We start from the raw sequence: 16741 nt of genomic DNA, 5'->3' as shown, positions 1-16741 counted from the left end.
CATTATACTTCTTGATTGCTATCATGATGTAAGGAGAATTCCAGCCAACATGACAATTTTTTTTCTGGACGGATCACCCACCCTGCCTTTAATGTAGTAGCTTCATGTGTAATCGCAACACGGCTGTGGTTCGGCTTCGGGTATTGATCACAATCATGATATTGCGATTGCTTGTTCAAAAGATGCATCTAAGCCTCTGTCATTTATTTGAAAATGTTAAATCTAAGCTAGCAATTACATAGTTTGGGCTGTTTTTCAAAGGCTTCTGGGGTAAAAAGGAGGAAAAACGTGTGTAAGTATTTATTCTGCGATGACATCCAATGAGCAGTATTGCTGTAACACAGTAAACAGTAAAGTTCTCTATCAGCACTATGACATTGGCTCTCATTCAAGGCAATCACAAAAACAGCTAGTTTAAAGTCACCATGAAACGGTAGTTGTGATTGACTTCTTTTCTGTACCGTGACGTATAAACAAATTAAACAGCTCCTGAATTAGAAAGAAAATGTAGGGTTGGACTTTATATTGCCCTTCCCTTTTTGATTGGTTTGTTATAAGTCAGGCCTGGAGGGACCTGGCCTGACCATTGGACAGTCAGTATAGTCCTACCTCTTTTTTCTTGCTTACGGCATGCGGTGAAGAATTGTTAGGCTTGTTCGACTTGATGCAGGTCTGCAAGATCCACCAAGCGGATGACATCAAAGTACCTCGAAAGCGAACTTTTTATGGTTTTTCGAATTACTCTCGCTGTATTTTGATGTCATCCGCCTGTTGGATCTTAATTTTATAATTAATTATTAGATTAGTCAAAGATTAATCATTTATAATAATAACTGCAACACAACAGTTTTTTCCTAAATTTTCCTTCAAGGTCACAGTGAAATGACTGATGTATGAGCTTTGAAGGTGGAAGGTTCGCTAGTACTCACACTTTAGATTGTAAATGCATGGATGCATATTATTGTGTATAATGTCCTAAACTTACATAAGTAAATAAAACCATTATTCATAGAAAACAATATGTATGTATTTCGATCAAAATTGTATAAAAATGCAAATATATATATAAACGTTTAGAACAGGAGAACTTATGGACAGAACTTTATTTTATATCCTATGCACTTTTTAAATAAGCGCTTTTTGACGGACTAACAATAGCAACACACAAGTCAAAAATACACGATGAACAGAGAGGAGCTTGCTTTGCTCCTCTAAGGGAAGGTATTGTTCAAGTTATAAGACAACGTAGCTTCAAGTTAATTTGTAAATGTAGATTGTTTGATTAAAAACACATTTGCTGATATGCCACACGTGCTTTACTATTAAATAATTTCACCTTATAGACACACAAATGCAAACGATATCTTCCTAGCAGCACGAACCCCCTTGTGTTAAAAACTCTTTATGGATACCCAACAATTAACATATAATTAACAAATCAACTTTAAATACTGTTAAATAAATGTTAAAATATCAAATAGAAATGTGTCAAAATAAAACATAAACAGAATGTATTTTTTTACTTTTTGATGTGAAGTCCAGAATTCATGCTTCAACACTGCAGTGACAAATGCTACATCAACACATTTCTTATTACTTTTTAGTTTTTTAAATTTGACATTCGACGTCGTTGCTGTGAAAAAAAACGAAGGCGGAATAAAAAGAGTGGTGACTTTTATTATGACACTTGGACTTTTATCTTTTGCTCCACCGCATCACATGATACTGATAAAACATGGCTTCTGTTCAATGGTAAGAAATATTGACATTTTATAAACATTTCTGACATCTGAAGACAGACTTTGATGTTCATAAACTTGATAAACATTGGAGACAGTACTAGTGGATAATTGTGCTGTTGATGGAGCTGCACATACAAAACATGACCGAAGTGCAGCGACAGTTTGGCATTAGATGATGTCCCTAAAGAAAAAATGACGTATGCTGTATTATATATGTATGTGTTTCTGATGGACAGGCACTCTCGCTGTCGTAAATATGAATATGAGAAGCAGATGTGTCGTCTGGAGGCTTCACCTTTGGACATCAGTGACTACCATCCACTCAAAGCCATCACGGTACATCATGAGTATACTAAACTTTATTTAAAGCTATATTATACTGTAGATGTATAACACTTCCAATGCCCACATTTCATGATGATTTGTTAGTAATGAAATGGTTTCATACCATAGATGCTGTTAAAGGGACCAGTTTGCCGCTTACTCTAATCAAATTCAATCTATTACCTGACTCCTTACAAGTCTGAAGTCATGAAGTTATTTGTAGACAGACAGTACTGTCATTTTTGTTATTGACCTTCTCTTCAGGTGACCGATTCAAAATCTCGGCGTAGTGTACGGAAAGGCAGCACATCATCAACCTCGTCGTCCTCCAGCTCCGTGGCTCTAGATCCGCTCAGCTCTTTGCTGGATGGGACCGACCCACTGTCCCTCTTTGCTGCGGCGTCTGAGGTCCCAACCATCATCTCACACAGCGTCTCTGCTGGGGTAATCTGGCCGTGAAAAGAGACAACTGATCTGGTGTGACTAGTCTTTTACGTGTGTTTTTTCGCTGTAGGAGTTGGGCAGAAAACGTCAAGATAAAGAGGAGGAGGAGGTGGGCTCGGACTTTGAGCCGTGGTCATGCAAGCGTGGAGAGATCCTGTCCAGATTCACCACCACAGAGAAGCTCTCGATCGTATGTGCTCATCGCTCATTTCTGTTGTGAATTTCTCAAAGACTTTATGACACATTTGATTTCCTTCCACAGAACCTCTTCATGGGCTCAGACAAGAGTGAGTCTGTTTTATTTGTCTTTTGGTTATGCGTGTTTTTCTGTATGTGGGTCAATGACGTGACATGTATTTTTTGTGTCCAAATTCATTATTTTCCTAAAAAGAATTTGAATAAATACATGTCATATATCAAATGGATCTACAATATGTCCTTTATAAGAAACCCTTTTCATTTTATTGAAATTCAATAGATTTTTTGAGTTTTGGTGTTTGAAAGACCAAAAATGTCAGGTGGTGCGACCATCCGAACATACAAACAGAGAACAAAACTGAGAAATAAATGTTAATTTTCTCAATAAAATTCTTAATAAAATATTTTGGAATGATTTTATGTTAAATTTCGTATATATGAGGGGAAAAATACTCAGTGCTAAATACATTAAATGTATGTTATTTTAAATTAATATATGGTCGCACCACCTGACATTTTCTGGGTGGTAAAATCAGAAATCTTGTTTAATAATGAATTAATGCTCCCTAAAATGCTGTAAAACCAATATAAATCAACACAATACATTTTTTTGGACATAAAAATACATTTTCAAACTGTTTTGCTCAAAATATTTTTTTTTTCTTCTTGAAAATCGTATTTGTCATTGACCCATGTAACACGAGGCATGTTGAAACGCTGATCTGTTTGACCTTGATGAAGGTAAAGCATCCAGCCCGAGCTCAGCCGTGTCAGAGAAGGTGCGAACACGTCTGGAGGAGCTGGATGATCTGGAGGAGGTGTGTCTCTACTGTTGTTTAATAGCTAGTTACGTGTGTTGTGTTGAAGTGTGTATGAATGTGTCTTTGTGTGTTGGCAGGGCTCTCAGAGGGAGCTGCTGAATCTGTCCCAGCAGGACTATGTGAACCGCATTGAAGAACTCAATCAGTCTCTGAAAGAGGCCTGGGGTTCAGACCAGAAGGTCAAAGCCCTGAAAATTGTCATCCAGGTATGAGAGCGTAAATGCACACGATGACATATAACAGATGCACAAAATAAAACCACAGTTAACCTAAAAATGACTATTTGCTTTTTGTATACGAGTTCTCTTATTCAAAGAATAAATAAAGGTTATTAAAAAAGTAATGTTTTGTAATAATAATATTTTATTTTTGAAGCAACTCCACTGAAGTGAATGACTTGTATTTTGTTTTGTCAGTGCTCTAAGCTGCTGTCCGATACGTCAGTCATTCAGTTTTATCCCAGCAAGTTTGTCCTCATCACAGATATCCTGGACACATTTGGTAAGAGCCGCTCACTATGTTATTCTCACCCTTTTCTGCAGTAATAATTTCTTTACTTGATCATTAAAATATAAAATAGGCATGTGACAGTATCGCCAAAGTGATATTCTGAAGGAAATTTGGTTTTGTTATTTGTGTTGAGTTGTGTTTGATCAGCTGTACTACATAAGACTTTTCTGTAGCCTCCGAGTTAATAAAATTCATCTTTCAATTATTTTCTGATTTTTATTCATTTATATTTCAAAAAGAACGATTATATTTGACTTCATTTGAAAGACATTAAGCCTATTTCTATGCAAGATATTATGTAAAAATGTAATTCCCATTACTGTAATATGTAAAAAAAAATATGATCAATTATATAAATTGTTAAGTGTACTTGTAGCTATAATCATTTTTGGTAGTTTTACAGCGGTAGTTTTATAGAATTGGCGCAAAAATTGGTGAATTTTTGAAGTATGCAAATTGTATAATATCAGAGGTACACATTTCTAGTAATTGTGCAGTTAATTGTTGTATTGTAAAATGTTCCTCTCCCCAAATTTTGTCACTAGTGAAACACAATAATATATCATTTAATAGGAAGGATTAAATTGACATATTAAGATTTTGTTTGAATCTACTTTTTAAATAAATTTTTTGCTTTAAAAAAAATAAATATCTTCATAATTTTAACAATATTTCAAGTGCAATTTATGAGATTTGTTGTATTTTGAATCTAATCATTCTTTGTAAAAGCATAAAATTCCTTATATTTCGATTTCAAAGTTAAGGATTCATTAGTTTATATATACATTGAACCAAACACTATCATAACATTTTAGTTGTTTTTGACAAAACATCCCATGTTTCGGTCGTGACACACACATTTGGTTGTGATGGTTATGTTTTGGTAGTGATCACAATATTTAATATTTAAAATGATTATGTCTTGTTATGTTGATACAAATAACTAAATATGTTGCACATACGCAGCCAGAAGATGTACCAAACACACATCTGACAGTACATTTCTAATAGAAAACCTACAGCTCATATACTATATCACTACTCAAACATATTAAAATACTAATGATTTGCAAAACAGAGTTTGGTTTATTTCCCCAAATAAAGGATTTCTCACCACCAAAACAAATTTTGTCACAGTACCCAGTGATGCGTTACGGTTGTGACTGTTTTGGTAGTGACACTTTTTGAACACTTTTGAGCGTAGCTCAAAGATGCTAATCAGCACAAGGGTTGAAAGCACAGTTCTGAACAAATGTACACGCATAATTGCAGAAAAAAGATGTTTGGTAGAGACGCTCCTTAAAATTACAAACAGATTTTCAGACTTTTGAACACATTTAGTTAAAAATGATAAGACCCATCACCTCACCATGTAGCTGTTAGAAAGAGGGACACAGAAATGTTTCTTGATAAAAAATGAAGTGGTGTGGCTAGAATCTCAGTCAATGGACTAAAACAATTTTTTTTTTTTACATTTTTTGTCTTTAAATATTTAATGTAAAAATAAAAAATAAATGTAATTTTTTTAACTTCCCTTTTTAAAAAAAATCAAAAATACATTTTGATCAACAATGGAACAAATCTATAATAATAAAAAACATATATTTTTTAATATCATTTTCATAAATTGAAATTTAGGGGTTTGTGTTCTGGAGACCCTTCTACCAATTGAAAGGACCCCAAAAAAATAAGATTTTATATATATTAAGCTAACTGATATATTATAAATATTTTTGTGGGTTTAGAAAGATGATAGAAGAATCCTAGTAAACCACTAAGATTTGAGTACTTGAATGCTTCTTAAATGTGTTGTTTTGATGTGAGACGGCAGTTAGAGCAAATTCTGGCCCGTATAGTAATTATGTGTATTTGTGGTAAACCTCACAATATTTGGACCAAATGTCCCTACAAAGATGAGCAACACTGTATAGACCGGTTCATGGGACGCGCGCGCACCTGACCCCCAGTTAGCTTCCAGTTTTTAAGCTAGTGTCTAATAATTTTTGGTTCATATTAATTTGTGTTATTATTTTACTATATTATAATTGTATTCTGTATTGTATTTGTTGAATTTTGTTGTATGTTCATTTTATAAAATAAACATTTGTTGAATGGGTCCTGTAGTTCGGTCACATTTAAACAAACCATATTGTACATTGACATATAGCGGTTGATCTTGGTATCGCAGTCTAAATTCAAAGAAGACAAGTTTAGCCAAATAACCGTTCTATTCGGTTTCTTTTGATTGTTATCAGAAATAATCTACAGCACTGTTTGTGAATGTGTGCCGGAAGTTCAGTTGGGGTCACAAAAGTGCACATGCGCAGTAATGTTTGTTTATGTTGTCAAGATGAAACCATCTGTAATACTAGGACATTTTACTAAATGATTTGAAAACCGAAAATGCTGAAAGGTTTGTTAGGTTAAGGCTGCAATATACAGTCTGTTTATTATAAAAATGATCATTTCTAAGGAAAGTCCCTATAAAATGTGTTTGTGCAGGTGGTCTGGTGTATGACCGGATCTGGTCCATGTGTGCTGAGCATCATCCTCTACCAGGTACAATAATATACATCATCTCAAAACACGGCCTAGAGATTACAACATCCAAACAGTACAAGCTGTGTATATTGACATTCTTTCTCTGTTGTTGTTATGTATTTAGACTCATTTAGTGCGGATGATGTGAACGACACGGCTAAAGAAACATGTCTCAACTGGTTCTTTAAGATCGCCTCCATCAGAGAGCTCATCTCTCGACTGTATCCTCTCTGCATAGTCATTTTCATTCCATTACACGCTAAAAACAAAAAAACTTGCAATTGCGGTAAAGTTTTCTAATGGTTTCCTGAACAACTTAACATACTTTTAGCATCTCTACATATTAAAATGGGATTCAAGAAAAAATACACACATCATGTTTAACCATTTAGAATATGAATGATAAGCTCAGAATGTTACATTGGCCCTTGACTTTGCCACAGATATGTTGAAGCTGCTCTTTTAAAGTGCAACCGCTTTTTAACCAAAACGTAAGTTTGGCATTAATGTCGCACTTCTCCTGTGTTTAGTAAAGTATGAATGGTGTTTGGTTTATTGCGTCTCTCTATCTGTGTGTCAGGGGGATTCAGGAGACACTGCAGAGATTAACAGCGATGATCAGAGGGATAGGAGATCCGCTGGTGGCCGTATATGCACGAGCGTACTTATGCAGGGTGAGACGAGTCACCATCTCTCATCGTGTTACCTTATAAAGCTCTGTTTTCTGCTCCACTATGTGCTGTTTGCTAAGGCAGGCATCACTATTTGTACTACGGACATGTCTATAGATCACCCTAGCAACATATTAAACATTCAAAGCCAAACGTCTGATGGAGGCATGGTGTTCCTCTGTCAGGTGGGGATGGAGGTTGCTCCGCACCTGAAGGACAGTCTGAATAAGAACTTCTTCGACCTGCTGGCCTCCTTCCGTCAAATTCATGGCGACAGTGTTCAGAATCAACTGGCCCTGCAGCGGGTGGAGATTCCCGTCTATCTGACGCTCTATTCTCCTGCCATACACTGGATCCTGCAGTGTGTGGCGTACAGAGCACCAGAGGTACACAAACCACACATCTACCCGGAGGAAATCCTTCAGATCTCATTTAGAGGGATACTTCACCCAAAAATAAAAACTCTGTCATCATTTACTCACCTTCGAGTTGTTCCAAATGTGTATAAAGGTATTTGTTCTGATGAACACAGAGAAAGATATTTGGAAGAATGCTTATAACCAGACAGATGCCCCCGTTGACTCCCATAGTAGGGAAAAATTCAATGGTAGTCAAAAGTGCCCAGAACTGTTTGCTGTCCTACATTCTTCAAAATGTCTTTTCTTTTGTGTTCAGCAAAATATATATATTTTTTAATGTAATTTTTCCTACTATGCAAGTCAAGATCAAGCAAAATCTGTTTGGTTATAAGCATTCTTCTAAATACCTTTTTCTGTGTTCATCAGAACAAAGACATTTATACACATTTGGAAGAACTCGAAGGTGAGTAAATGATGACAGAGTTTTTATTTTTGGGTGAAGTATCCCTCCATTTTTATATTCCTGTTTGTTGAGAACTATTTCTGTACCTTAACTGTGTCGATTCTTCAGTAAGAAATGAAAAATCATTGCGAGCTTCTTTTAATATGACATGTCTTGAACCTGCTTGTCTTTTAAAGGTTCTATTGACAGAGATGATGGAGAGATGCAAGAAGTTAGGCAACAAGTAAGATCTTTTTACTACAGGACATTTCAGCCTGATTTAAAGGGATTCACAGAAATTAGCCATCTTGTAATACATTATTAATTAGTATGGTGTCAGTCATACAAGGACATGCCATGATTAGAAAACGCAACAATGAAGCCCCACCCTTAACCCCGCCCGCAGATCTAATGATCATTGCTGCAAAAACAAATTGTACTAAAATGTACAAATGAGGTCATACAGCTTAGTAAAATAGTTGTGAATGTCATGAGAAGCCTGTTCTTAAAATATTCTTAAAATCCATTTCCAGGGTGTCCAGGGTCTTAAAAAGTATTCAAAGTTGATAAATCAATTTATTGAAAACGTGAACCTGAATTTGTAATAGTTTTTACTTCCGTATTTTTACGCATTTCTGAGGGTAATGGAATTTTTAATAAGAAAAAAAGGGGGTGATTTGATGGATAGAAACAACTGAAATTCACTTTCTGAAATGAGTGACAAAAAATAATGACCTTTTTTATGATATTCAAATTTTTTGAGATGTACGTGTACGATTAAAACTCGTTTGAAGCGGCAATGAGGTCTTAAAATGTATGAAAAGGGTCATAAAAAGGTCCTAATCAGTATAACATTTAGCTCCATGATTCCTGTATATACCCTGATTTCCCGTTTCAGTAAATAATAATAAAATGTCAATGTTTAAAGAGGTCATTTGACGCGGTTAAAACAAATATTATTGTTTGCTTTAGATTCAATACAATGTGTATACTGTACATGATTTAAGGTTAAAAAACGCTGTATTTACCACATACCGTGCATGTTTGTATCTCCTCTTTGCTCCGCCTCTGAAACGCGCTGATATTTTACAAAGCTCATCGCACTGAAAAGTGAGGTGTGCTATGATTGGCCAGGTCACTAGTGCGTAGTGATTGGTCGAATACTGCACTGTAACGCCTCTTAACATATTCTGAACATCAGGCTGCGACGGTTCAATGAGATGTACAAGACCGTCCACCTTACTTGCGTTTTGATTTCTGCGGTCTTAGTCAAATCGTGTTATAAACTGACGTAGATTCACCGGGGTGTGGTTACAAGAGGTGTTTCAGGCATTCGCTTCTAGATAAAATACATCTTTTGTTCCACCACTTAAATATGAGCAATTTTACTTGTCTAATACATGCATGGGCAACTTATAACACACCAAAGATAAAGAAAAACACGAATTTCCGGCGAATCACCCCTTTAAGTGAATGAAGATACGTTTGTGTGGAGTTCCACAATGAATCCTGAGTTCTGCTTTGTTTTATTTCACATAGCGCTCTTCTGCTGAACTCTGTCATGTGGGCGTTTCGGGCTGAATTTGTGGCTACTAGAGCGACAGACTTCATCGGCATGATCAAGGACTGTGATGAAGCAGGATTTCCCAAGGTCAGACGTACATTACAGACAGCTCAAAGCCGCTCGTCACCTACCAGTAAACATGAGTGTTAATGCCGTATGTTCTCCTCAGCATCTGTTGTTTGCGTCTCTTGGCCGCAGTGTGTCCTGTGCCGATCCTCCAGAGAGCGAGAGACTCTCTGTGCTCAATGAAGCCTGGAAGGTCATAACTAAAGTGCGCAGTCCACGGGTAAACATCTCATTGTTGAAAGTTTATATTGCCAATTTTTGCATGATTGTGAATTGCAGTGATTTGTAGGAAACAAACTTCTATCCTGGTTATGTTTGTAAATCAGGATTATATGAGCTGTGCAGAGATCTGGGTGGAGTTCACCTGCCGTAACTTCTCTGTGAGTATCCGCTCTGTGTTACGCTTTTATTTTGGACGATCTGACCCTGACTGTTTCTCGTGTCACTTGATGTGTCACAGAAACGGGAGGTGAACACGGTTCTCGCTGACATCATCAAGCACATGACTCCAGACAGAGCTTTCGAGGACGCTTATCCACAGGTACACGAGACAAAGATGCTTTGAGTGGACTGATGTTGTGATGATGTCAGGTAACTGTGCTTTTGTTTTTGCTCTCAGCTGGAGTCGGTGATAAAGAAGATCGTCACATACTTTCATGATTTCTCTGTGCTCTTCTCTATGGTATGAACAGACAGATCTAAAATTGAAATGACATATCGCTGCCGTCCTTCTGAAAACTCATATCTCCATATTCCATGATTTGTTTTTGCCAGAAATCATTATTATTATTCACCCTTTATGTTTGTCACTGAGTTTTGCAAATATCTAAGCAGTCTAAAGTATTAAAAAGTATTTGATCATTTAAAAAGTGGACAAAATCTGAGGTTTTACAAGGACAACGATGATATACATTGTTACATTTGAACAGAGGTAGAAAATAGAATGTGAATTTGTAATTGAAATTTAAGAAAGCAAAGTTAAATATTTATAGACCAATACATTTTAAAAGATAAAAAAGGATTATATTATTTAATTTTATGACATCATATAGAAAAGAATCCGGGATACATTACATTCATAAACCGTGATTGCTATGTGATCATTATTATTTAGTAACAATTGTTTAATGTCTATTTTGTATTTAATTATTCTATTTATTAGTATTTAATCTATAGTTTCATTGGACGCACACGCCTGACCCAAAGTTAACTTTTTTTATTTATAATACAACAATTGATTTTATATTTAATTTGTAAGAATATTCATTTATATTAAGATTGTGTTGTATATTTATTGTATTAAATAAATGAACAGTTATTGATTTATTGCGGATGTTTACGGAAGATTTGGGCCACATAACGCAAAAACTAAACGTTAGACGAACATTTTTGTCCGTATTATGTTAATATATCATTGTAGGAGCACATTTTTCCCCAGAATGCTCAGTGTATTTTTAGAAGCTTAAAGACAAAGGACATTTTGTGATTTTTTTCATGGCCAAATGAACAATTTTGATGGTCGTGCTGATTGTTTTGACAGATTTAGAGAAAAATGTTCGTCTATCAAAAATTGTATTACATGCATATTATAAAACAAACAGGCATAATTAGTCTATATTAATGAAGTCATTCTTTTTTTATTGTTGCACAGCTTAAATTATGAAGTAACATTTAGTTTTTGCGTCATGTGTTTTGGTCATTGCAGGAGAAGTTCTTGCCCTTTCTGGACATGTTTCAGAAGGACAGTGTCAGGGTGGAGGTGTGTAAATGCATCATGGAAGTCTTCATCAAGTACGTTTGTCACATTAATAACTACAGCTTCTCTTTCTTCTGTGCGTCTCCGTGGTTACAGTTCTACTAATGTTAGTCTTTCTCCTGCATTCAGACACCAGCAGGAGCCGACGAGAGACCCCGTCATACTCAACGCTCTGCTGCACATCTGTAAGACCATGCACGACTCGGTCAAGTGAGTGAGCTGTGTGTCGGACGTTCCAGCTGTTGTAGCATGAACACAGAGAGTTGCACTGACCGATGTTTGTGTGTGTTTCAGCGCTTTGACTCTAGATGATGAGAAGAGAGCTCTGGCTCTGCTCATCAATGGATTTATACGGATGGTGAGATGGTTTTTTGAGCATCTCTTTGTCTCCTATGATAGGATTGGGTTGAGATAGAATGGGACAGGGTTGAATTGTTATATATATTGGATAGAGATGAAAAAGAGAGAGTGAAATGGATGCAATAGAAAGGATTGCACGGAATGTCATCGGGATAAGATGTGATTGAACTTTATTGATCCCTGCGGGAAATCGGGTAAGAGATGAAAGAATGAAAATCTTTCTTCAATTACTCATAATCTCATTTCAAAGTTTGAAATGACTTTCTTTCTTTTCTATTTCGAGGAGTGTTGGTTACCAAACACTGACTTCCATTGTGTGGACATTTCTCGAAATATCTTTTTTGTGACTGATCGGTTTGAGTGTTCAAGGAATACAAAAGAGATGTCGGAACAGCTGCAGAGGGGAATATTGTGGGATTTAAAGAATTAAGGTTAAAGAGCAAATGTTATATAACAAAAATTGTGTATTTTGTTTTTTGAAATGTTCTTTTTTTGATCAGGTGTCATTCGGGAGAGATTTTGAGCAGCAGCTGAGTTTCTGCGTGGAAGCCCGTGCGACCTTCTGTAACCTTGAGCCTGTCATCGTTCATCTGATCCATGTGAGTGTTTCACTGCATGCGTGTTATCTATGAACACCGTGAGTTCAGCACTTCAGCCTTCAGGGTCTACAGTCATAATAGCGCTGACTAAGACTGTTTAAGAACATTATTATACACGCTTTAAAATAGCAAGAAGATATTTGAGTTCTTTGTTTGTTGTGCTGATGATGTTCATCATGTGTCTCTTACAGAGTGTCAATCAGTTAGCCATGGATACCAACCGTGTGATGAAGGGAAGTCACTCCCGTAAGACAGCTGCTTTTGTCAGGGTTAGTTTTACTCTCACTCCTAAACACAATGGGCGTCATTCATCAAATATTGGTAAATATATGTGTAAATTCAGAGTAATGTGCACGTAAAACAGACCTTCCCGAAAACTCTCCTTCGGATTCATAAATACTTGCGTCAGATATGATAGTAAAATGTGTGTGTTAGACTTCATTCTCTGGTTTGGCCTAAATTATATTGCATAAATACACAAAAGACTGATAGGCTATATGTTTACCAATTATTTCATCAATTAAACTGTGTCCACCAAAGCATTTTTAGAAAGCTAAAATAATAATACCTGGTGCTCTTCTGGAAACGACCAGCTGGTGGCGCCTGAGAACGCTTGGAGACTTATGTAATCGCAACAGTCAGCCTAATTTTTACTAGCATCTTATTTTCCGGAATATTGCTTTATATGAAAATGCAGTAACCATTAATATTAATTTCTTTATTGTTGTGTATGATGGCTGGTCAATGTAGTGTTTGTCCCGCCTCTTCTTCACTCCGATTGGGTGGCTGTGTGAAAAAGGACAGTGAAGAGTCTGGGTTTTACAGAAAAGTAAAAAATGATAGGGCAAAAAGACAGGGCAAAAGAACTCGTAAAATATCATTATGATACATAGTGCATGAAAAGGCAGTGTTTCAGTTTGTCTAAAAGTACACAGAACGTTACGTGTGGTTTTATTCACTATTTACACGTGGTATGGAGCAGATGTACATTTCTTTCGTACCAACTTACATTTTGAAAATACGAACATGATCATGAGTCCGAAGATTTACGTCAAAACGACTTTACGAATGATTTACGTTCTGCTCGTGTTTCAGGAATGAGGCCCAATGTTCATGTTTCACCCATTTTATGTGCATTAAGAAAATTGTATGGGTTGAGCATTGTCTTACATTTAGTTCTCTTTACATGGGTACTGTAATACAGTCACAATAACAGTCATCCTGTCTGGACACAAGGATTTTTGAAAGCACATGAAGAGTTTGTTTCCAAAAAGAGAGAACATTAAAAATGTTCAAAAATCTTGTTATTATGGCTTAAATCAAAACAAACCAACTGCAGTTTGATTAATATTAATTGGAATCCACAATAAAAAAACTTTTTTTGAACATTTTTGTTATCTCATTTTAGAAATAAACTCTTCAAATGATTTAAAATAGCATAAATGTGAGAGTGCAAAACCTATTACAGTCTTGTGCAGTATAATTTAAGAAATTATAGTTCATATTAAGATTACAGTAGGGGGGATTATTGTTTGTCATTGGAGAAACAAGGTTAAAATTCTTATTTTAACAAAATCAAATTTCATTGATTTTATCAAATCCATATCAACAAAACACACTTGACTGGATTGGTCAAGAAATCCGGTTTTATTGGTTAAAAATGTGTGAGAGCCCTGAATAATGTTTGCGGTTGTATACATTTTTATTATATGTTGTTTCAGGCATGTGCTGCGTACAGTTTCATCACGATTCCCTCGCTTACGAGCATCTTCAGCCGCCTGAATCTCTATCTGCTCTCAGGGCAGGTAACGCTGGCCAACCAATGTCTGTCTCAGGGTGAGCGATTCATCTCCCATTCATAGAAATAATGTTTTAGAATCATTGGTAACACTTGACAAGGTGATACTTGTTAACATTAGTATTATTAGTGCTGTAGAAGTATTGCTCATTGTTAGTTCATGTTAGCGAATGCATTAACTAATTGTTACCAAATAGCACTTTACTTGTAAAGCGTTACCGAATAATGAATAAGTAAAAACACAAAACTGAGCTCTTTTATTTTTTTCTGAAATGAAAATATTTCTGTTTCTCAGCTGATGCTTTTCTAAAAGCAGCCGTCAGTATTTTGCCAGAGGTGCCTCGTACCATCAGTATTGAGGGTAAACAGCGTTCATCCGAGCCCTTTCTGCTCGACTTCATCAACAACTTTCTCTCCATGCTCCTGGTGGTGCCGGTAACACATCATCACTGTAAATGTTTGCAGAAATACTTCAGGTCCGTGTGTTCGTGAGTTTGATGTTCTGCTCTTTAGGATCACCCCGAGCAGGGTGTGTTGTATCTGGTGCGAGGACTGTTGAACATGGTGCAGGATTACACCTGGGAGGACAACAGCGACGCTAAAGTCCGTGTCTACATCAGCGCTCTGCCGTTATTAGCGGCCATGAGCCAAGAAAACTACCTTTACACCATTCCTAAAGGTAACACGTGCTCTATTACCCGGCAGCAAAGCTTCTTTCGGACATAACGGACTCATCTGAAATCCAGCCTCTGTGTTTCTGTTTCAGTGGATTCAAATGAAACGCTCTATGGAGGAGATCCTAAGTTTATAGCAGAGATCAACAAGTTGTGTGAGACTCTGATCGGTCAGGTTCTGGATCATTTAAAGGGTCTGGGGCGAGATGATGTAAGTAGAGATCCGGCCATGATTCCTCACTCTCAAAACCTTTCCTAAGGAAAGCTGAGCATAAATAAGGGATTTGAACAGAATATATTGGGATGCCCATCCTGAAGCGTAATCCTTTCTGTTTTTTCAGGGGGTGCGCAGGCAGGGTGGTCTGGCATTCTCTCTTTTTGGCTGTCTGTTGGCTCACGGTGATGTACGCAATAACAAACTCAATCAGTTAGCCGCCAACCTCTGGAATCTGAGTCACAAGCACGGCTTCTGTGACACACGCACTTCGGTTAGTCTCGCACACACCTGCTCTGAATGGTAAATGTGAAGTGTTAACCTGTCTCTCTCTCCTGTAGGTTCGGACACTGGAGCACATCAGACAGCAGGCTCAGCAGTCCGAAATGAGTCATCTCTCTGATCTGACCACACGTCTGTCACTGCAGGCCGTAGCTTAAGACACTGAGACGCAGAACACATCAGACTTTATACCACATCAGGAAGATGTCATGAGCAGGTGCTCTATGGTTGAAGACCGTTCAGACATTTCACGTTCAGAAATTGAAATGTTTTTTGAAGTGGTGCTTTACGGTCCGGATATACTGCCGTTTGACACTGTGTAATGCACAGAATGCACCATTAAAGTGTTTTGACAATAATAGAATAGATTATTGATCGAAATAATACATTCATTCAGTACTAACCTTCTGATAATTATGCTACAATGTCAGTTTGCACTTCTTTTGTACCGTTGGTGTCTGTGTATAGGTGTTATATAAAACACTCTGATTATAAGACCGACAACAGACTGGGTTCAGTTTTTTTTCTACTTGTAGCCCAGAAAGACTGTTAGAAAACATACAACTATGAGGAGTGGGGAAAATATCTTTACATTCCTTATTACAAGAGTTTGATGCAATGTTTTAGAAAAAAAGTCTGATCAAATCAGAGCCACAAATACTATTCATGTTATTAGTTTTATTATATAATATCTTTCTAAATTTCCTTTCTTTGATCTAAATGTTGAAGCCATCAGATAATTTTCAAATGCTAAACAGCACTTTGTATTGTGTAGAAAACACACTGTTATTTTTTGGGGAACTACCCCTTTAACTTTTTGTCATTACTTGTCATCACCCTGTATGACTTTCTCTTTTGTGAAACACAAAATATAGTTTGAGAAATGTCTCAAATTTTGTGTTCATACAACGGAATTCAACGAGGGCCAGGGTTTGGTTACCAACACTCTTTAAAATATCTTTTGTGTGCTGCAGAAGTTATACAGGTTTGGAATGACAGAAAGAGTGACGTACGTTATCAAAGATCTTTGTGTGGGGTGTGAACTATTATTTCAATGGCAGTGCAATTAAGTTTATAAACACCTGTCTCTGTCAACCTCAAATGCCAATGTTTCCATTTAAAAAAAAAAAAATGTCAATTTAGATATTCAACTTTTAGGTAAAATAAATTTGTGACACACCAAATACATTTCATGTTGTTCAATTACCAGTATATAAAACCATGTATATGACCTGACTAATAATGAACAATGAATTATTAAATCAATCATTCTTAAAATATCAACGTTGTTGTGTTGTCAAATAACCAGCATAAACTCAGTGACTCATATTTGTAAAAATGATTGTCAAGTTACCCCAACTTGCACAGCTGGTTGC

The 16741-nt window shown here is 36.4% G+C and overlaps 1 protein-coding gene across 1 annotated transcript; it reads left to right on the top strand.

Annotated features, from left to right (window-relative positions):
* Nucleotides 1–1700: 1700 nt before the first annotated feature.
* Nucleotides 1701–16649, top strand: vps35l (VPS35 endosomal protein sorting factor like). Its single transcript, XM_056771332.1, has 30 exons — nt 1701–1752; nt 1979–2078; nt 2331–2510; nt 2581–2700; nt 2773–2797; nt 3450–3526; nt 3607–3735; nt 3946–4030; nt 6542–6598; nt 6705–6801; nt 7024–7071; nt 7161–7254; nt 7437–7637; nt 8250–8296; nt 9592–9703; nt 9786–9902; nt 10009–10062; nt 10143–10223; nt 10302–10364; nt 11388–11473; nt 11568–11648; nt 11733–11796; nt 12299–12397; nt 12589–12666; nt 14119–14233; nt 14491–14630; nt 14709–14874; nt 14962–15080; nt 15211–15357; nt 15425–16649. The coding sequence occupies exons 1-30, from the start codon at nt 1736–1738 to the stop codon at nt 15521–15523; spliced, it is 2898 nt and encodes a 965-aa protein (XP_056627310.1). The 5' UTR covers nt 1701–1735; the 3' UTR covers nt 15524–16649.
* The last annotated feature ends 92 nt before the right edge of the window (nt 16650–16741 follow it).

The sequence above is a fragment of the Triplophysa dalaica genome, chromosome 17 (genome assembly GCF_015846415.1).
Source record: "Triplophysa dalaica isolate WHDGS20190420 chromosome 17, ASM1584641v1, whole genome shotgun sequence".
Classification (NCBI taxonomy): domain Eukaryota; kingdom Metazoa; phylum Chordata; class Actinopteri; order Cypriniformes; family Nemacheilidae; genus Triplophysa; species Triplophysa dalaica.
This window is presented reverse-complemented; position numbering and strand designations above follow the sequence as displayed.